Source organism: Podarcis vaucheri, assembly GCF_965113315.1.
Source record: "Podarcis vaucheri genome assembly, chromosome: 8".
Lineage (NCBI taxonomy): Eukaryota > Metazoa > Chordata > Lepidosauria > Squamata > Lacertidae > Podarcis > Podarcis vaucheri.
Window position 1 is genome coordinate 49177095 of NC_138766.1, and position 23110 is coordinate 49200204.

Genomic DNA, 23110 nt, shown 5'->3' on the forward strand with positions numbered 1-23110 from the left:
TTGTTATTTGTGAGAACACTTCAGAAGTTTTCTCAGGCTATGAACTTAAGTGACATTGCATTAAATATTTGAATTTCTTAAGTGTCCAAACCAGTAGGGAATATTGCTCAGCAATCAGAACTCAAGGTTGCAAAGGACAGAAAAGATCCCATCCAAATGATGTTCTAATGTTGTTCTTCTATAGATACTTGCCATTGTTTTGATTCACAGAGAGTATGTCATATAGAAATACTTACCCCTTCTTGCTTAGTGAAGAGTTTGAGACAATTGCTCAGCGCTTCACAAGTTTCTCTTGATGTTTCAGAAACCCCTTCAGCTTTCTTGAGAAATGAAGTAGGCATTCCTTTAGAAGAAGGGCAGGTAATATATGTGTTACTGTTTTATTCCACCCCACCTTTTGTTGTTGTTTTAGCTTGTGTAACCAACAAAGTTTATTATTAAAACAGTCTCACAGAAGCATGACCCGGAACTTTCATCCATCAGCCATTCTTATATAGGATACACTTGATATCTTTGACTTGAGAAAAAAGAATGTCTAATTAAAGAACATTTAATTACTTTCTGCTGTAATAAAACCCACAGGTCTTAGCTAGGAGGAAGTACAATTTACTATGAAATTTATGATCACAAGACAGGAGGACAAACCAAGACAGTGCTTTTGATGGGCCACGGTACGACTGCTATTGGACAAGCTCATGGGAATATCTGAACAGTAACATTTCCTTCATAGCAATTGGGTGGCACATTACCACATAACCCCAAATTTGTGTTTCTGAGTCAGCTACAACAACTTCTAAAATCTTGTATCCTCCTGTTCTTCATTTACAAATGTTGCACATATTTTGACAGTCTGAGAGCAATAGAAGTTAGAAACATCTGAACACTATAAGCCTGTATAATAATTTTGTAAGATGAAGTGCTATTCTAACAGCATTGCAGAAAGTTCAGGTGTTTTGGCAAGAGAACTCCAGAATGATAAGGTTGAGAAGGCTGCTGTCCCCAGTGAATTCTTCATTTCTAAAAATGCATTAGATACTGCCTTGACGAAGAAGGTTTTGCAGCTTAAATGCGCACAATTTTATGAAACATGAGTACTAAAATACTTGTCAGGTTTACTTTCTTAAAATAAATGCTCTAATTTCACACAGTAGAGGCAACTCCCCGTTTGCGAGGGGGTTGCATTCCAGCTCATTGTGCTCATCGGCAAAGTGCAAGTAAGTCTGATCCCTTCTGCCCAGGCCCCTTTCGGGGCCAAAAATGGCTTGAACACCAGTGGTCGTACACCAATCAAACACACGCAAAATGGTCGCTGCTTGTATCTAAACCAACCTGCCCCCTCTCTGTGCATATTGAGGGACACACAGAAAGTGGAAGTTAACCTTTTGAAAAATAGATATTAAACTGTATCAAAATGTGTGAGTTAAATTACTTGCAAACATCAGGACACAAAAGAGCAAAAATTATGCTGAGTATGGGATCAGCTAACTTTGCATCCATTACTAAGGCCTGATTGAGACATCTGGTCAGACAGAACATATTTACTGAGAAACTAGTTAAGGCTGATCTTGCGGATCAGCTTGGAAAGTGTTTCAAAGCAACAAGAGAGTTCCTTATTAAGAACGAAAACAAGTCACCTTGAGAAGTGTCACATGACCTAATTATGGTGAGGAATCCAGAAATCTCTTTATCAAGTCTTTGTTGCCATGACTGTGCAACCTGTGGAGAGGAAACAGATATTTACACTTTCAGAATAACGAATCTTAAAGAGTTTCTTTCCAGTTAAACATGACCTACATCATTATAAAACTTTGTGGCAAACTAGGTGACATATGAGAGATGCCACCACAGATCTCTAATCCAAAGGTACCTTTTTAAGAAAAGGAGAAAGAGAAGCAGAAAAGACAGCAGCCATGGAGGAACCATGACTTTTCCCTAAGGAGACAAATATCAGCTTTGGCGGGGATTTACACTGAGGAAATGTCAAGTGTCCCCTCACCGTTCCACAGTCCTAATTCAGGTGTACCTTCATTGCAGTTGCTTGTTTCAAAAACAATGGGACGGAGATCTGATTACAGATTTCCAATTCTCATCTACTTCGGCCCTCTATTTCAAAAAGAGAGCAGCTGCTCATATTATTTACATGTGAATTTTTACAAAAAAAGTTATCTACAAGTGTTAATCCAGCATTCTTTTTATGTATGGTTTTATTTCTAAAGTGTCACAATATAAACGACATCCAAGAGCCATAGCAGCTCATAAAAAGGGGGGGGGAGGCTACCCATGAATTTCAGAAGCAATTCTCCTAACTTTCTTTGCTATTTACAAGTTTTACCTTGGCCCTAAAGAGATAAAATAGGTGAAAGGACTTCTTAATGGGCAAACACAGTGGCATAAGCAATTTACTCAAACGTAATAGCATATGCAGTTTACTATAATTCAGAGGCTTGCACACCCTTCTGGATATATTGTTACATGCCACCTCAATCTCTGCAGCAGAGTAGATTCCATGGGTCCAGGCACAGCAGAGATTGTGGTGTCTTTATAATATATGATTTATTTACCATCTTGGTTAAGTTAACAACTCATACTTAGTGGCCATTATCAGGCTGGCCTGGCAATTCTGGCAACTGAATCCCTGCTGGATCCAGGGATTCAGGAGGCTTGATGAAATTCTAACACCTATCAGATATTTAGGGGAATCTGGCACTGAGGGATTCAGGGGAATCAAGGCACCCACATAACATTATTATAGGTTGATCCAAGGAAGTATTATACCTATTTGTTTATCTCAAGTTAGGGGAAGGAACCATGGCCTTCCAAGTGTGGCTGGACTACAATTCTCACCATCTTTGACCATTTGCCATGCTGGCTGAGTCTGGTGGGAGTTGGAACAACATACTGTAAAGTACAGGTTTCCCACCAGTATGTATACTGTCCTTTGCACAGTTAGCTTCAGTTATGCTGCAATCCAGATATATGTCCCATTCATCTCAGACCTAATTTTAAGTAGACATACATAGGCTCACCCTGTTAATAAGCCAATAAATGAATCCTGAGTTTGCCACATTGCTCACCCACACTCAGTGTTTAATAATGGCTATTGCTGATTCTGAGCTATAGTTTATTCTATTGGAAGCGCCATCATACTGGGACAGAAAAAGAACAAACACGACATCAATTTCCGAACTAAAGCCCTCTATGGCTGAAGGTACGTCCTCTAGTTTCCAGAAGTACAATTGTTTTCAAGGTGACACAGCTGATGCTCAAATTTCACAGCATAAATTTTTAAGGCCCTGATAAAGCAAGTTAGACTAAGCAGAATTATTCACTAGTTGCCCTGAAATGAGCAATGCGCTGTAAGGTTTCTCCAGAAACTATCTGCAACAGTACAGCATGTACTGGCCCTATTTGGAGTTCTGCACATGCTGTAGTTATGTTCTCAGGTATGCCCCTTGGAAGATCTGTACAGTATAAAGAAAGGAAATTGGGATGAAGCATGGATAGTAGAGGATGATTACAGGAAATAAAGTAGCTTAAAATTAATCTAAGATACTAGAACAGGAGAATGCAGTAAAACAAGCCAAGACATGGACATGTTTTGCATAGAGGCAAAAGCTGTAAGAAGCCACAGTGGCGTAGCGTGGGTTCTCAGCACCCGGGGCAAGGCAAGTAATTTGCGCCCCCTAACCCGTGAATTTTAGCACTCGAGTCTCTTCCGCGCCCCCCCCAGATGTTGCGCCAGGTGCGGCAGGCCCCCCCCTGCACCCCCCACGCTACGCCACTGCTCCCACCACAAGTCTTCAGGACAGCCATCCGAAGGCTGGTGCGGGGAGAAGGTCTCTCCGCCCCACCGCCAGGCTTCGGAGCAGCCTTCCGAAGCCTGGCGACGGGAGGAGGTCTCTCCGCCCCACCGCCAGGCTTCGGAGGAGCCTTCCGAAGGCTGGCGGTGGGGCGGAGAGACCTCCTCCCGCCGCCAGGCTTCGGAGCAGCCTTCCGAAGGCTGGCGGTGGGGCGGAGAGCCCTCCTCCCGCCGCCAGGCTTCGGAGCATCCTTCCGAAGGCTGGCGGCGGGAGGAGGTCTTTCTGCCCCACCGCCAGGCTTCGGAGGAGGTCCGAGGACAGTGGGGAAGACGCGCTGCGCTTCCCCGGTGTCCCGGAGATTTCCCTATGGACTTTTGTCTTGCGAAGGGCCGGCCAAACGCCCCCCCCCAATGTTGCGCCCGGTGCGGGCGGCACCCCTGGCACCCCCCACGCTACGCCACTGAGAAGCCAAAGAGGTATTAGTTTGGCATGTGTAGTAGTTAACAGCCAGAAACATGGAACCATTGCACCACTGGGGACTCATTTCATTCATTTTCCCCCTCCAGGGTTTTTGTTGGTGCTACTAAACCAAGACCTTCCATTCAGTTTCAAGCAAAGTTTTGCCAGTATTTAGGGATGACCAAACTCATGAAGTTTATTAAGAAGTTTTAAAATACTGGAGAAATTAAATCTAATTACAACCCCAATTGGCCATCCAATTTTCAAAAATCGTCAATTGCTTTTCCAAATTAGTACTATTAGTATATGGGACATGGGTGGCACTGTGGTCTAAACCACAGAGCCTAGGGCTTGCTGCTCAAAAGGTCAGCGGTTTGAATCCCCACAATGGGGTGAGCTCCCATTGCTTGCTTGGTCCCAGCTCCTGCAAACCTAGCAGTTCGAAAGCACACCAATATGCAAGTAGATACAGTAAATAGGTACCACTCTGGCAGGAAGGTAAACGGCGTTTCCGTGCGCTGATCTGGTCCGCCAGAAGCGGCTTAGTCATGCTGGCACATGACCTGGAAGCTGTACGCCAGCTCCCTCGGCCAGTAAAGCGAGATGAGCACCGCAACCCTAAAGTCATCTGCGAATGGCCCTAATGGTCAGGGGTCCCTTTACCTTTACCATTAGTATACCACCTTTCATCCGTAGATCTCAGGACGGTTCACAACATAAAATTAGAATATATAAACCACAAAATACATAGTAATAATAATAACAACAACAAACCAATAATCCCCCTTCCCACAGGAAGTGTATATTTTTATGCAAGATAAAAGTTCAGATATACATAATCAAATTATTCTTAGGATAAAAAAATTACTAGCACTGCAACTGTGCATTTTGTTAGACTTACTGATTTACCTTATTACTATAATGAAAATCAATTACTGAACTTTTTTTCTTATGCTAGAACTGTTTCCTATAACCAGAGGTTTTCAAATAATCTTTAAATACTGTTGTTGTTGTTTTAAAAAAATACCTACGCAGGTCTTCAGAAATATTTAAACAAAACAGATGAGCTCCCTCTTCTGGCTTGAAGTAGTAAAACCCTCTCCCCGCTCCCCCCCCCACCTCCAGTAAATGAGAAGGTGTTACTCTGGACAGCATCCTGTTTTGAGTGTCACATGGCTACATAGGCTGAATTAAAGTTGCTTTAGAAGTGAATTACATCCAGTTAATGACTTAAATGAATGTAACTTAAAGTGACTGTTTTTTCTTGTTTGGTATCCGAGGAAAAGTTAATTACTTTCTTATTAGACAACTTAAAGGCAGGGAGGAAAGTGTTCAGAAGAACTATATCTACCCAATAGCTAGTTTAAAAAAAACCACAGTAGAAGAAGCTAATATATTCTACACACTATTTTAAGTAATGCCATGAAGACCTTCAGACCTGGGACATACATGTATATACAGTGGTGCCCCACAAGACAAATGCCTCGCAAGACAAAAAACTCGCTAGACGAAAGGGTTTTTCGGGTTTGCGTTGCTTCGCTAGACGAATTTCCCTATGGGCTTGCTTCGCAAGACAAAAACGTCTTGCGCTTTTTTTTAAAGCCGCTTGAAGAGGCACAGTTGCGACGGACCGTGCTTCGCAAGACGAAAAACATCGCAAGACGAAAAGACTCGCGGAACGAATTCTTTTCGTCTTGCAAGGCACCACTGTATATGTGTATATGTGAAGCTGTTTTAAAGAAGAGGGAGGAGAAGTTCCAATATGCAGCCAGAAATCCTTGAACTAACAGAACTACTTTGTTGGATATACAGTACTAACAGATGTGAATTGTAAAGTGAAGCACCTTAGGAGTCGGATGCAGGATTAGCTGTTTTACTGCTGTTTTACGAGTATTTGTTTGCCATGTAGTGTCTGTCTGTATATTTCTAACTTAAAGTATTACCAATATACCACAAGTCTCTGGTGCCGCCCCCAAATCCAAAGGAATTTAAAATGTGTAGCATTATCTGTAAATGTCTCACTTCTTCAGGAAGTGGTTTTTAACTTAACATGTTATCATGAACTGCATGCTCTTTTATACAACTCATGCCAAGACTATTTAGCTGAATGCTGGGCTACAATAGGAATAATGTTAATAAATGAAAAATGAGGAAACAGTAGCACCACTTGTAGCAGAAATCAAAAGAAGCCCTATATCAACAAGGTCTGCATCTCTCTGAGCTTGATAGCAGTGACGGGAGTGGGAAGCTGAAGAGCTTGTTACAGGAATTCAAAATACTGGAAGTGCATACTCTAGAATCCCCAGATCTGTGCCTCATCCCCAAATCTGGCTGCAAAAGCAAGGAAATTCAACCCGTTGTTGTTCTCACACAGAACAAAGGGAAATGGCAGCTCAAAATGCAAGAGAGTGGCTTAAAGATAAAGCTGTGTGTGTGTGTGTGTGTGTGTGTGTGTGTGTGTGATAAAGCAAAAGGAAAGCGATTCCTTAACAGACCTTTTTAAGTTCTATTATGTACACCTTTAAACCTTAGTTGCACAGACCAAGGCACCTCGTGTTGGTGTATTCCAGAGGAAAGGCCTAGGGTAAAAGTTATCCAGAAATTCAGAGAGTCAAGAAGAACTCTACGTAGCATGAGATACAGAAGCTTTTTCTTACTTTGAGGGAAGCTTGTAACTCAGCAACTGATATTGTGTCATCCTCCTCTTCTTCATCGCTCAGTTGTTCCTGAGTACAATAGTGTGTGCTGTATGCTGAATGGTCTTCTATTGCCTGTACCCAGTTCTGCGGAAAAAAAGGAAAGGGAAAAAAGGGGGAAGGTTTGAGCAGAAAGCAGTACTTGCTACTTTTTAATTTTTAATAGGGTATAAGTCCACACAAATCACCACGGCTCTTATCTTGAGAGTTTACCAACAGAGGTGACAAAGATGGAGTGGCAAAAGTTAGATAGCAATGAAGGAAGGAAATGGTATGATAAGACTTTTTTTTAAAAAAGGACTGATCTTGAGGGGGGGAATCTTTTTTTAAGACCAACAGGCAAGCATCTTGCAAGGTATTTCTTAATTAAAGCTTATGGGGCACAAATAGTATATGAATTAATATATATAAGAGCATAAACACTTGTTTTATTTGTCCCTGTCATTTCTCATAGGCATTTCATGAAAAGCTGGGTTTGACCCTGCATGGAGCACTGTGGACATGGGGTGCCTTTAATGTCAGCCTCCCCTAGTCTGATTAGCTAAGGAAGTTGCAGTGAAGTTAAAATACTGGGAGGGAAATTTTCAGGCAGAGTGAGAAGAAGGCAGTTTAGTTATTGCCTTGCTTTCCCTGTGAAGCACAAGGAGTAGACAAAGCAACAACTACACAGCACCATTCATCATAGCAGTAAGATAATTTAGTGTGGCATTACAAGAACTCAATAAATTCAGCCTGAAAAGATTCCTATCCAATGACATTTAGGCAAGCAGTGGTTTTGTTCTTGGCTAGAATCCGCAAGTTACCAAGTATCGGTTAAAGAAATACTTACCTCTCTTGACTGTTGATTGGTCTTGGGAACTTTAAAACTGTGAACCGTATTATCAAAGCATTTGATTGAGAAGAGGTTGCCGTCTGTACTTTTTACCTTCAATTAGAAGCAGAGACAGCAGGTCAGAAACAGAAGGTCAGTAAACTGCACAGTGCTTCCTATACAAGTTCCATCTGCAAAAGTGACTAAGTTATTGAAAAATTTACAGGTCAAATCCAGCATCCCTAGTTTGTCTGGACCTTGTTCACTTAAAGCTCTCTAACTGGGGGAAAAAAATGAATAGCAAACTATCAAGCAAAATGAGTTTTGTCAGAGATAATTCAGTTGGTGCATTTGTGTCTCGTTAAATCCATGCCCACTTCATTCTTTCAGAGAAAATTTGGTGCAAAAAACCCCAACAACATCATTCTGAGAATCTCATTTTTTTTAAAAAAAAAAAATATCAGATTACTATTATTATGTCTTTACTTCTAACCCACATTTTTCCCTGACAGGGACTCAAGGTGGCTTACAAATAAAAGAAGAACAGCTAAAAACAGAGAGAGAGAGAAAAAACCCCAATCATTAAGGAAACAGTTAAACATCAATAGAAGATACATTAAAAACATATAGATGATTACAATGAAAACAGCACAGCCCTTTCATTAAAAGCAGTCAGTTCCCTGTTGAAAACCCCGTTGAAAGTTTTTATTAATCATGACTGTTAAGGATAGGTTTGAACATGTTATGGGCAAATGTCAGGGTTCGTGGAGTCAAGGTGAGGTCCAGCAGTACTTCCAGTAACCAAAGGGCAGAGCATTCTATGTTCTCTGTTCTTTCCCCCACCCTGTAACTAACAAAAGAATGCAAAACAGCATATATGCCAACTTGCTTAGTTTTGCATACTGTACAAATCACAGAGCAGAGTCCTCATTTTCCTGCAGCGTTTGCAACCCCTTTGTTGTAATTCTGCTTTTTAATCACAGCCTTGGCATTGTGTGACTGTATTCAAAAATATATTTGGCTATGAATTCTGAGTCCCACTTGGAGGTCATCGTTCTTTACCCCTACTCACAATAAGTTTAAGCTGATGTGTGCATTTTACACAGTAATTTATTTTTATAAGTTTATTACTGTGGATAGGGCATGTTGCAAAACTATAAGTTGTACTGCTTGTTCCCTGACTGTTAGCCTTTTTAGAAGCTAGGTTGATTTTAAAAATGATACCCTAAAAAAAGGAATGCCCTGGAACACAATGGCCCAACATGTAGAATTCTAGTAGATTTTTCTAAGGAATGGGAGGAATTATCATGTGCCATAAGTAGAGGATACATAATTCTCCTCAGCTGTTTAAAATATCTATGCCTCAACACTCCTTATAAAGTGGCTCACAAATAAGAATTTCGTGCCTGGCGTGCTCTGGTTCATGGTGTCACAAAGAGTCGGACACGACTAAACGACTAAACAACAACAATAACAAATAAGAACCAGATAATACCATAACGGCTCCATGATCACTGCAGATGGTGACAGCAGCAACGCAATTAAAAGACGCCTGCTTCTTGGGAGAAAAGCAATAACAAACCTAGACAGCATCTTAAAAAGTAGAGATATCACCTTGCCAACAAAGGTCCATATAGTTAAAGCTATGGTTTTCCCAGTAGTGATGTATGGAAGTGAAAGCTGGAGCATAAAGAAGGCTGATCACCGAAGAATTCATGCTTTTGGATTATGGTGCTGGAGGAGACTCTTGAGAGTCCCATGGACTGCAAGAAGATCAAACCTATCCATTCTTAAGGAAATCAGCCCTGAGTGCTCACTGGAAGGACAGATCCTGAAGCTGAGGCTCCAATACTTTGGCCACCTCATGAGAAGAGAAGACTCCCTGGAAAAGACCCTGATGTTGGGAAAGATGGAGGGCACAAGGAGGAGGGAACGACAGAGGACAAGATGGTTGGACAGTGTTCTCAAAGCTACCAGCATGAGTTTGACCAAACTGTGGGAGGCAGTGGAAGACAGAAGTGCCTGGCGTGCTCTGGTCCATGGGGTCACGAAGAGTCGGACACAACTAAACAACAACAATACCATAACACCAAAAATAAAAACAGAAAAAACTTGGCTAAAAATGTTTGCTCTGTTGCTTGGGTATCTGGACCTGGATATTCCATACCTAAGCCTAACACACTAGCCCATTTTGTCCACAATCATAACAGATATTTCTGAGTTCCCCAGTTTGCTTACTGTGCAAATGGCTTGTGTTAAGTGCTTGCATCCTTGGCGGCGATTACTGTTCCCAATATCAGCCCTTCAAAAGAAGGCAGAACAAATAATTAATCATCATCATCAGTATTACAGCCACCAAAAGGCTTCTGGAGTGATGCAGAATTTCTTTATAGTAGAAAGTGATTGGGTGGTATTTGACTGAGTCATACTTGGAATAAACCCACTGAACTCAGTGGACTTAGACTAATAATAAAATACTAGCCATTATATTTACACATGAAGAGTGTTCAGAGAGCTGAAAACAAATGCAAAGGTAGTCTTCCTTGTAATACAAGTCAATCCATCATAATATAAATAAAAACCACATTCTTCAAATATATGGAATGATAAAATTATAATCTTAAGAAATAAATTTCAGCTTATATATAGGTAAAGAAAGTTCAACTTTTCAACCATTTCAAAATCATGTTTCAAAAGCAGATGGTATCAATTTTATACATTCAAAAGGCTTTAGAGAGATGCTCAATTTCACACTTACTGTTTTTGGTACCAGGAGAGGACTCCATGTTCCAGTACTACCCAATATGGCTTCCACCCAAAAAATCTTGAACTCTTAAAAAGAAAACAAAAATGGAGTCTATCACCTCAGCAATAGCTGATTTGCCATGTGTTGCTGCATGACAAGCAATAATAAGCATTACTAAGCAGTTTTAATGCTGAACAACACATCCTTAATTGTTTTAATTATCTCAGGAGGCCAGAAGATGACTAATCTGCTATTTGTTCTGTGATACTTGACTGATAGTAAACCGAAGTAATGCTTACTTGAAAACTCCAGCTGGAGCCTGGGAAGGATGAACATTTTCACCTGAGAGGTATAAAAGGCTCCAAGTACAGTTACTACTAGCCTACCCCGTGGACGTTTAGTTAAAGTGAGGATGGGACAATAGCCTTCTTTTCAAGTATATCCCCAAAGCCTGTGACTTCTGGGCCAAGCATCTAGCTGCACAGGTCATTATAATACAATAAACTGTAATTGGTTCAATTCTTGAAGTAATATTGATCAGATATGAAGAAAAGATTCAAGCAGCCTATATTTCATACATGTCAGGGAAGTTAAGACATTTTGTCACCCGCTAGCCTTTAAGGCAACAGCAACAATATGGAACAGATGGGTTATATTAGAAATGGAAGAGCTCAAATGGAAGATATAACCTGGGGTGGATCTACTCTCATGATTTATAACATTAAGGTTGTTCAATGACAATAAAGGTATGATGATGATGATGATGAAGAAAGAGGCAAGGAATGATTTTGAAGACGTAAGGGTCACATTACATTTTGCTAAGAATGTTAATAATGCTTTATTAAAATATGACACCAGAGGGCACTGCAGAGCAACCAGGAACCAGGTAGGAAAGGGAGCTGCTGTTAGGGATGAATAATGTTAAGGTAATGAACATTATTTAGTTGTATCCAGTGGCGTAGCGTGGGTTGTCAGCACCCGGGGCAAGGCAAGTAATTTGCGCCCCCTAACCCGTGGATTTTAGTAGGGGCAGAGAGCTGCGAGTGCGCCCCCCAGATGTTGCGGCCGGCCCCCCCTGCACCCCACGCTACGCCACTGGTTGTATCCCCTGTGACATTTTAGAACAGGCATCCCCAACCTGCGGCCCTCCAGATGTTTTGGCCTACGACTCCCATGATCCCTAGCTAACAGGACCAGTGGTCAGGGATGGTGGGAATTGTAGTCCAAAACTTCTGGAGGGCTGAAGGTTGGGGTGCCTGTTTTAGAACAATATAGCTAATATTGTTCTAATAACGCTAAAAAGGTCAGCGTAAATCCAGCCCTGGAGAAAGGAGACACGTTGGCCTCTGGCCCGCTCCCAAGAGCCATTGCCTCAGCAAAGCAGTTCAAGATAAGGGCATTTATGGTATGAATTCTGCTTCTATCTTGAGAGTTAGTACAGTGAATGAACTGTCTATCAATTTGTGTTATTGCTATGGCTTGAAATAAAAAAAAACTCTGGCCAATTAAAACATAAGGAGAAGACAAAAAAGGGAAATAAGATAGGCACCTTCCAGAGTAGTCCTTCATATCGTTTCGGAGGTTTGTTGCTCACCTACAAAAGAATTGAGAAATTAAACACAAGTCGACCCACATTAATGGTACAGATTAAACACACAATCTGCTGTACCCACCTTCCCAATGCCCCCTCCAAGTATGTGTTTCATTTCTGCACCTTGGGCTAAAGCAAGGGGCGTCTGACCTGTTCAAAAGAGCAGACAGATTTACTTCATTGTAGCTGGATCAGAATCAATACAGTTGGCAACTCTGAGAATATACCTTATGTTTCACAGCTGAGAGGAAAAGCAAAGGATGCTCTCTTGGTTTGAGGCATTGTTCAACAGGCATTTTACTCAAGGTATCACAAAGGATTGATTAAAAAATTATTCTACTAAACATAACCATGCTCAATTTTTTAATGTGAGAATGACATTAGCAACAGAAGTCCTTTCAAGAATGCATCAGACGGTACTGGTTAAGCATATGGGCTTTGTAAGAGCTAAAATAGGATTGTTGGGTATTTATTTTCATCGGCATCTGGCACTTATTTACTGGCAACACAAACCCGGATTAAAATTCTCTAATACAAAGCCAATTGACAGTGCTAAAATACAATACTCTAGACCCAGTTAGATGAAAATAATGTTTTATTTTTAGTTAACACATTCACTTTGCTTTTCGTGTGAAAGGGGAAATCTAGAGCTAATAAAATGAAACTTTTACATACCATTTTTGTTCTTTATTTTGGAGTCTGCACCAGATTTTAGGAGCTTCAAAGCACAGTGCTTATGGCCACGGTATGCTGCACAATGTAATGGTGTATTTCCCACCTGATCAGTGCAGTTGATGTTAGGAGAATTTGACCTGTTTAACTAGAGACAATTATAAAAAAAACATTATTTAATCATACTTGTAATTTTTTGCAGTTACGTTTTCTAACACACCACAGACAGCCGAGCAGAATTATAGACAGAAAGCACAACCAGAGCTCCTGGCCATTCCACTGCCTGAGATCTATTTCTACCATGCCTATTATTTATTTTGATTTAAAAACCCTGTATCTCTATCATTACTTGTATAGTATGGCTTAAAAATATCAAGAGAATGGTAACACAGTATGTACCAGTGCTGTGAGTTTTTCAGTTTCTCCTTCTCGTGCAGCTCCCAGGAGGAGTTCTTCAAGTTTTCTTTCTTCAGTCCTTTCTACAGCTAAGTACAAATAATTAATTAAAACAACATCCTCCCATAGGGAAGTTTCTTTCATTGCTAGATTTCCAATGAAAAAGCAATTAACATTTGTGGGTCCTTCCCTCCTGAGCAGTAGGTCACAGATTTATATTCCCTAAACTTCAAGCCTGTTAATTTCCAGAACAATATACCGTAGGCCAAGACCAGCTCAGCAGTAGAGCTGATGTTTTGCATAAGGTAAAGGGACCCCTGACCATTAGGTCCAGTCGTGGCCGACTTCTGGCGAACCAGAGCAGCGCACAGAAATGCCGTTTACCTTCCCGCCGGAGCGGTACCTATTTATCTACTTGCACTTTGACTTGTGCTTGTGCTTTCAAACTGCTAGGTGGGCAAGAGCAGGGACCGAGCAATGGGAGCTCACCCCGTCACGGGGATTTGAACCGCTGACCTTCTGATCGGCAAGTCCTAGGCTCTGTGGTTTAACCCACGGCGCCACCCATGTCCCTATGTTTTGCATACATAAAGCCAAAAGTCCAATTCCCAGTATTTTCCAGTTAAAAGGTCCTAGTAAGCAGGCTTTGGAGAGTCCCATGCAGGGAACACACTGCATCTTTGATTATCTGGATAGGCAGCTTTAACCGAACCTGCTTTTATACCCAGATCATATCCATAGGAACAGGTTTGTACACGCTCAGTTCATGCAAATGATGTCCACCCCCACGGCGTGCAGTCATAAGAGTGCAGCTATTTGGCAATAGTGCTATCAGCATTCATCTCTGCTTACAGAGGAATTCAATGGCAAATGCTAACCAACAAGGTTTATTTCTTTGAAATTAAGGGCAAACTGAAATTCTAGAAGACCAAGCAATGCAAAACTGAGCAACTCCTGCACTCAGTATCCTGCTAAGTAAGGGTTAACTCTAAATGCAATACTGGATAGCGAAAGTCAATTCTATCATAATATAATCTTTATTATTTCTCTCCACAAAATATAGACGTTATCTGAATCATATCTAAGCAGGTTTGCTATCTACATAAGTACTGTAATACAATTTCTAATCATTCCAAGGCTTATATGTGTGTATTAAAGATCAGAGAGTCTTAAAACAACTACAGGGCTTTGATTACGTAGCCCCTCCACCAAAAAGAAAAATCAAAAAGAAATACAGAACATAAAGTTTGACACAATTTTAGTGGAGCTTTCCCCAGTCAGCCATCCCAAAGCACTTCTATCCCAAATTACATCATAATTCTAAATGCCACAAACTGATGGGAGTGTGTCCTAAAACAAAATACTGGTGGATTTTATACTTTTAACAGCAGCTTTCCCCAGTAACACACTCTTTTTACATAAGACCCTTTGCTCACCTCTTCTATGCCCAAACAGTTCTTTCCTTCCCTTTTCCTGCTTCTGCCATACTACAACTCCCAGCAAGCAGTGCTTCTAGCCCTGTGAAGTAGAGATAGTACTATATCTAATATCATCTGTGCTGGGAATGCATCTTTTTAAAAAGGGAATGAGTTGTTAGAACCACTACAGAATTTGGCAGCAATAGCAGAAGATATGGATAAAGCAAGTGACTCATTGAGCCCAGGTAAGGGCAGCCCTGGGAGATCAGACAAAGGTCCCACCTAGTGCAGTGCCCTGTTTCCAATAGCTGCTAGCCAAATCGTTCCAGAAACTGTGCAACTAGAAGGTGAAGGCATCTTACCTTCCCTGTTGCTTGTCTCCTGGTACTTGTAAATCAGAGTAACATGAAGGTTCAGCTTGACTGTCATTGTAAATAGCCACTGATAGACCTCTTCTTCTCCATAAATTTGTTCAAGTAGAGAGGTCATTATCATCATATATTGTGACAGGAAACTCCGTAAGTCTGAACTATGTGCCAATCTTTCACTCTCACACAGCATGTTGTCTCCCTCTCTTTCTCAAACCTGTGAAAGTTTTATCCTTTTCTAAGCACGAGTATCTCTAGTTCTCACAAACTGTGTAGGCAAGTTGTAACCTAGCTTTCTTCCCTGACTGTAGAAAAGTAGCCTATCAGAAGCAATTGATCACGTGGGAACTTTAGATAGAACTGACATTTACGTTGGCAAATACTAAAGCCTCCACTTAAGTTTCAACAAACTGGTTATAGCTGACAAATCTACGTGGGAAAGGTGCATTGCATGATACTGCAGGCACCTTATTAAAACGCTATTCAAGCTTCTGAAGTCAATGTTAGAAGTGACTCAAGTACACATTTCTCCTATCCTAGGACAGAAGAAGGAAACGTGCAATTGATGCCAGTATTAAAAAGAATGCTGACTCTGGGCTGCATCCAACATTAGTCCTACTCAGAGCAGGACCATGAAAATAAACTTGGCTAGCTTTGGTCTATTAATTTCAGTGGGTTCATACCTAGTAGAACTTAGTGGATACTACTCCTCATTTCTAATGTCCTCAGAAAATTCAAATAAAAGTTTCAACCCATGTTAGATTGTCTGCTGTGTGTCTCAGGGAATAGTGCCCCCTAAATTAACATTGGTCTCTGCCACAAACCTTAGGATATACACCATAAGTTGGAAAGTGTTTTGAGGTCTTCTGATTTGAAGGAACTCCTTGTATCACCTCAGACAAATATGGCATATGAAACAATGCACAAGGGGTCTTTTATGTAAAAAGAGTATCCAATTCCAGGAAGCCACCCTAAACATAATCGGCAACATGTGGCTTAGAACATTCTTTACAAAAAAATAGAACTGGTTTCATAGGACACACAAATCATATATCTTATAAGATTTTTTTTTTAAAAAAAGTAATTTGGGATAAAGGACATTGTACTTGGTAAGCCCCACTGAAATCAGATTTGATTGTGTTTGTGTGTGTATATACTTTTCTGCAATAAATGGCACTTTACTGCCTTAAAAAACAACTGTGAAAGACTCAACATTTATTGAATACACCCATACAACAGCCCACCTATTGAAATGGTCAAAGATTGTATCACTTATGGAGGAAAGAAAACCCATCAAAGGCTCAATAACGTATTACCGTCGCAACTAAATTAGAAGTTCACACATGCAAAAAAGCTTAAGTTATGTGGGTTATGATACACAAGGCCATTTTCTCCTTTTACATCAGGCTCTTGGGAAAACCACAGATTTCCGGTGTGCTAATTGTGAACACTAACAGGGATGCTGCTAGGTACTTAATAGCTTCAAGGCACAGGTCCTTGGCAAAATTTGCATATCTATGTGTCAATGCAATGTCAGTGCAGAGGTTTATCATGTGAACCAGCAACTACCAAGCAGTTTTCTTCACATCATCAACACATTTCTAGTGTTGTAAAAGCTTTGCAGCAGGGTCTAATTGTGCCATACAGGATGTGTTCAATGCAGACACAGTTTCAAGCAGCCACGACAGTGTTTATCATTAGGAAAAAGAAGTGCTCTGTCACCTTGGCAAAATAGTCTCTAAGAAGGATGAAGACATCACCACTGTTCATACTGAATGATGCAGCAGCAAAGCATCTTTACCAGAATGCCAATTCTCTAAAGTTCATATATCTTACAGAATGGATACCTTCCAGCATCTCTCTTATTTCTTTATCATGTGTAACATCTTTTGCAGTTTGCCCATTCCCGTTAACAATGGAAGTATCGGCTTCGTATTCCAAAAGCAGCATAACTACCTCCTGAAAGACAAAGTTTTGTTGCATTATCTACAGAGACCTCTCCCTCCTTTTAGCCAGTTTACTTTTGCTTTGTACTTTTGGTCTTGGGAAGTGAATGCCACGTATAATTAAACAGAACAAACATTTCTAACAGGGAAATTACAAGGTGTCTGTGACAGGGAGAACAGTCACAAGGAACAATGGTACACCTCTGAGAAGAGGCTGAAGTTGTTAATTTTACCTTGCGCCCAGTGAAGGCTGCACGATGCAGTGGGGTATCTCCCATGTCATTTAATACATTTACTTCAGCACCAGCCTATAAAGAAAGATTGTTTAGTAGCGCTCGCATCCAAGAAAATTGGTTTCTGACCATTCACACAAACTCTATTCTTGCTTTCAGTGGTGCATACTTCCACATAAAATCTGTTTTACCTGGGATAGTGACAGGCTGTATTAGAATGACAGTACTCCAAAATTTCTAAATAGAAAGTTTAGCCAGCATAGTAAAGACTTGCTCCATGCCAAACTCATTTTAAATTAACATTTTCCAAAAGGTGGTTTGGCCAGCCTGCCTTACCCATGTCCACTTGCTATGCTCTGTGCTCAAGTGCAAGCTATATTGGTCTTGATCTGAGCTCTAAGCCCTCTGTGTTTGGGAAGGTAACAATTCTTGTGTGCCAGTCTACTTCATCGCCACCTTTAATCCAGTTTGTTCAAATTGGATTCAGCTCATTTTCTTTCTCAAAAGGGTTACAAAGAGGTCAGATCAAGCTACACATGCAGCAGAACTAAATGGATTATGTGGTTTAACAATTACATAGACATACAGAATTCAAAATTAGAGCCAGGAGGCCTAGATTTCATTCCGAACTCCTGCTGGTGACCTAAAGGCCTATGGGCTAACAGATTCAACTTGGTTTCTTATCTTTCAGACTCAGAAACCACCAATGCCATTTATTTTAAGTACTGGGATTAATGCTGAAAACCTTTAGCTGAAGGAGCACTCTTACTTGCATCAAGAGTCCTTTATACCTTCACAGATAAGTGACACAGCTTGAACATTTTAATCAGTTTGAAGCATGATCCATTCTAGTCCACTGTACTTGCTAAGAGTATCAACATGTTCTGCTTCATGTGTGTGTGCATGTATGCATATACACATGCGCGCGCACACACTTAAAGTAGCTCAATTGTACTATTTGAAGAATATGTCAAGGGTTCCTGATTAGTGCACATAGTGGACATGCAAGGGGGTGTTGGGTGTGATGAAGTGTTGAAGCCGGAAGGTTTGATAAAGATTCTGCCCAATTCATGCCCACTATGTACGACAGGAAACACCTGCACAGTGCAATGGGGACATAATAAACTTCTGCATACGGTTTCAGCATCTAACTATTTAAACCTTTTGACCTACAAGTTAAACATTTCAGTGCTAAATGCTAATTGCTTTGGAGGAGAAATGCTGATTTCTGTTGCACAGAAAATATTAATTCATTAGAAGATTACAAGTTTATACCTTCAGCAAATCCTTGACAACACTGGTGTGCCCAAAGTAGCATGCAAGATGAAGAGGTGTCCATCCCAAGTTAGATTTGCTTCTGCCTAAAGATACAATACAAAACACAACAAATCTAAACTACAGCATCCCTTCATGCAAGCAAAGTTATATCATCCAAGAAAACTGAAAAAGATCTTACATGATTCTGCACTGCACCAATTTAAGATGCTCTCACATGTATTTGATAGCAATTGAATTTATATCATCCTCAGTGAGAAGTAAAAGCATTATAGCAGTAAGACTTGAGTTTCAGACAAGGACCAGGAAAACATGGGCTCCCCACTCAGCTGGGAAACCTTTGGCCATTCACTATCTTTCAGCTTAACCTTAATCTCAAAAGGATTGCTGCTATGATAACGAACATACAGCACTCTTTGGAGGAAAGGTGACATTAAAAAGGAAGGCCGAGTTGCTATGAGTTTCGCTAATGGCTTTAGCTTAGCTTTTGTCTGAGGGAGTAGATCATAATCCATCAAGGCATTTATTCAAAACATAGTTGGCACTTTTACAAAGCAGTGGTGCCAGATGATACAAGGCCTTTCTGCTACCTTCTCAAAAATGTATCTTTTCCCACAATGGATCCAAGAAGCTACACACCGTATTTTGATATGACATCTGGCCTGAAATATTCCAGTATATTTTACATTCTCCCAAGGACTACCAGAAGACCAATATCCTGCAGTAATGTACACATTTTGTTCCAATGAAGCCATGGTGTCAACACTTATAAATGTCCCAGGTGTTACTCAAAAGGCTGCCTATACTAACCTTTGCAGTTGATGTTAAAGATGGCCTCTCCTTTGTCCATAGTTCCCAGCAGCTGCCTGATGTCTTCACTGTGTCCATTTCTAGCATTGTGGAGAAGCTGCTGTTCTGCCTCAGTGTTCATCTCTACTAAAATACAGATAATTATTTTATTTATTTGTATAATTGATATCCCACCCCCTTTCCACTAAACAAAGGAGTACTCAGTGACAACATTCACACAAAAAATAACAATTAGCAATTAAAAATACATTAGAACCCAGCACACAGAAACAGCATGAACATAAGGAAAGCACTACTGAAATTGGAACAGAGGCCTATCATGGCAGTCCAACACCTTGATCCCACAGAGGCTAATTTGAGCGCAATAACACTCTCCCCTCTTGTGCTTCCCAGCAACCAAAAAGCACACCATCTCCAGTACTAGAGGTAGCACATAGTCTCATCTTCTATTTCATAATTGCCTTTTTATAGCCAACCAAGTTCATTACCACAAGATGTATTAATGCATGTCAATTCCACAGATCAATTACGGTGCATATTTTAAACAGATTCTGCTATGTTAATTAACAAATAGAATTGCCTTTGCTTAATTAAGAACATTAGAATGACCTGCTGGATCCGGCTAGATGCACATCCAATCCAGTATCCTGTTCTCACAGTGGCTGACTAGATGCCTATGGAAAGCCCATAAGCAAGACCAGATCACAACAACATTCCCCTGACTTGCGATTCCCAGAAACTGGTATTCAGAGCCATACTGCCTCTGAGAGTAGAAGCAGAACATTGTCATCATCGCTAGCAGCTGATTAAAGCCTTATCTTCTATTCATTTGTCTAATATTCTTTTAAAGCCATCCAAGTTGGTGGCCATCACTAACAACAACAACATAATTGTATACCACCCTTCATCTGAAGATTCCAGGGCAGTTCACACCTGCTTTACCATTAATAGTTATAACAATCCCAATGCAGCCTAGATTGCTGTTCCTAAATGGCTAAGAGCAGCATGCGGACAGTGATTTGGGCTGCACTGAGGTCATGGGTGGGAGGACGGCAAAGCATCCCCTCCTCAGTGATCCTGATGTAGCCAAAATCAATTGGCTGATCAGCTGGAAGGGGTTGCATGAAGACCATATGTCTGAGTGCAGTATCAACCAAAAGCAATGAATCTGCACTTGTTTAGAAATATTTTTAATAGGGTACACTAGCTCAGGTATTTAAAAAGTCCTGTATGGATACATATGCAAGCAGCTCCATGTGCAGCCCATATTTTGACCATATGTGTAGTTTTGTGCTCTCCAGAAGCTATTCTAGTACCCCTCAAATTTCAGAAATGGGTTTAGGGTCAGAGGAGCTTTCAGGTGATCTGGAGGGCATGTAGGTGGTCTATGCACAATCCCTGTATATCAACAACTGTCTGACTAGCCATTACAAAGAATGTTGCTGGTGGCACAACCCCACATTTTGGACAATCAAAGTTGCAATATATAAACTTAACTGAATCTCTGCACAATAGTCAGGACTTTGTAAGATTGGGGTATATCTCATCATCTATGTTCATTTCAAGGGTCTATTTGTGACCAGTGAAATGTTTCCAGTGCCATTAAAAGTGTCATCTGGATTCTGCCGCTTCCAACATATACATGGCATAGTTAAGATCCTTGCTGCAGATCTAACAGACAAGTTTGCACCTGCCTTCTCTTCATTCCATGACTCAGCATTACCTAGATGATTACCATTTACGTTAAGCAGGTTTGTTTGGGCATTAATCAAAATTCTCAGTTGCAGTAGAATGCAACTTAAGGGTTTCAAACAGAAAACTTACAAATTTCACATTTCTGTAGTGTCCTCAGGTGAATTAGACTGGCAATGTATTTATTTGCAAGAATTCCATTGGTTCAACAGAATGGCCCAAATACTCAGAAGTGTATTATTTAGGTTTATGGAGGCTTGCTAGTGCATGAAGAACTGGAAGTGCTGCTCTTGAAACATGCTTAAGTGTTCCATGCTATTATATTATTACTCTGCAACCCTCCCCACCTCCTCACACTCAAGGACTCACAAGGTAACAGCATATCTTCTAGAAACAGGCAGTTTAGTAACCTTTTCTACTCTGTAGAAGCCACTCATTTAAGCAAAGCAGTATGCAGAAGATATTGTTCACAGTTGAGCAAATGTTGCACATCAGGATCTGTGATGAAGATATATTAAGGGGATGTTGTAGGAGAATTAGGAACATAGGTAGTTGCCTTATATCTAGATCCTTCTAGACAATAGTGAGCTAGTGGCTCACCAAGATTTCAGACAGGAGTATCCCAGCCCTACGTGAAGAAGTCAAAGAGTCACCTTCAGAATTTTGCATAGAAATCGTGTACTCTATCCACTGAGCTACAGTCCTTCCATTTTTGGTCCCTTCTTCCCACCCCACCTCTCTTGCTTAACTGCATCCTCACTAATCAATTGCAGCATTATAATGAGTTTTTAAGATTTCCAATATTCCACCACTCTAATCACTTGCAACCATGGGTGCAACCAGAGGGGCAAGCTGTAAATAAATAAAAATACTTAACTAACTGACCAATCACATCACAGATAGCTCAGTTCTGCCCCCCCCCCAAATCCTGGCTTCACCCATGCTGACAACTATCATAGAACAGGGCACATAGTGACTCCAATTTTGCCTTCTTATGCAATTCCTTATGAAGGAAGGTTTGGGCAATCATTGTGACTTCTGGCAGGTGATTAGTTGCCAGTTATTCAGTCTTTGACTTATACAGCAAAAGCAGATCAGCACACAGGAGTATAGCAGCAAATCAAAGGGCACTTGGACCACCAGGATTGTACCTATAAACACTAGGGCAGTCTTTCCCAACCCTGGTTTCCCAGATGATGTTGGACTACCACTTCCATCATCCATAGCAAGCAAGGGCAACAGTCAGGGAGTGGTAGTCCAACAACATCTGGGAACCCAAGATTGAGAAAGTCTGCACTAGGGACTAGGGGAAGGGGAACCACTAAAGCAGGGGTAGCCAACTTGGTGCTCTCTACAGACTGTTGGACTAGAACTCCCATCAGCCCCTGCCAACATGGGCAGTACAGTGGTACCTCTGGTTATGAACTTAATTCATTCTGGAGGTCCATTCTTAACCTGAAACCGTTCTTAACCTGAGGTACCACTTTAGCTAATGGGGCCTCCCACTGCCGCCGCACGATTTCTGTTCTCATCCTGAGGTAAAGTTCTTAACCTGAGGTACTACTTCTGGGTTAGCGGAGTCTGTAACTCAAAGTGTTTGTAACCCGAGCTACCACTGTAGCTAGGAATTATGGAAGCTGCAGCCTAATAACATTTGCAGGGCACCATATTGGCTACCCTTGCTTTAAAGTATGCAAATTATATAATACAATGGACCTACCTATCATTTGGTAAGCTCTTTGGGAGACATGTCAATGTTTGAATGTGTTTGCACTGTGATCTTTCAGATCAGTGAGAGAGCTCCTATACATTGTTCTAGTAGATGGCATTGACTACTTTATCTTTAAATCTTGATAGTTCAGGGTTTCTGCATAATCAAGATCATGCTGGTGCTGCAGTCACCACACTCCTAGAAAAAGGTTCAAAGTTTTGTTTTTAATCAAGTGATAAAAATATCCCATTGCACGTCAATCCTTGTATCCTCAAGGACTGAAAAAAGGAAATAGTATGAGGTTAGAAGTCTGGGGGTTTTTTATTTTAGAAAAGGACACATTGCCACTGTCATGCTATCCTTTCCTTTTCAACTAGAACTAATGCTTTGATTTTAGCATGCTTGTTTTAGCTGAGACACTGACTTTTACTAATATCATGTGGCCGGATCTAAGTATCATGGGGGGGGGGTGGCGGCCTGCATGTG

The 23110-nt window shown here is 40.9% G+C and overlaps 1 protein-coding gene across 4 annotated transcripts in view; it reads right to left on the reverse strand.

Moving 5' to 3' along the window:
- Window positions 1-23110, reverse strand: part of OSBPL1A (oxysterol binding protein like 1A) — a 156156-nt gene that overhangs the window by 42428 nt on the left and 90618 nt on the right. For 3 of the 4 annotated variants that reach the window (XM_082234763.1, XM_082234766.1, XM_082234764.1), the window contains 14 exons: window positions 19222-19347; window positions 18412-18497; window positions 17137-17211; window positions 16805-16916; window positions 13175-13260; window positions 12779-12923; window positions 12186-12253; window positions 12062-12106; window positions 10525-10598; window positions 10005-10068; window positions 7785-7880; window positions 6917-7042; window positions 1635-1716; window positions 237-343 (listed from right to left, as the gene is read on the reverse strand). In XM_082234763.1, the coding sequence (XP_082090889.1) occupies window positions 237-343; window positions 1635-1716; window positions 6917-7042; window positions 7785-7880; window positions 10005-10068; window positions 10525-10598; window positions 12062-12106; window positions 12186-12253; window positions 12779-12923; window positions 13175-13260; window positions 16805-16916; window positions 17137-17211; window positions 18412-18497; window positions 19222-19347 (1292 nt within the window). Of the gene's footprint in view, window positions 1-236; window positions 344-1634; window positions 1717-6916; window positions 7043-7784; window positions 7881-10004; window positions 10069-10524; window positions 10599-12061; window positions 12107-12185; window positions 12254-12778; window positions 12924-13174; window positions 13261-16804; window positions 16917-17136; window positions 17212-18411; window positions 18498-19221; window positions 19348-23110 lie in introns of those variants that run through there. The other variant, XM_082234765.1, reaches the window with a different exon arrangement.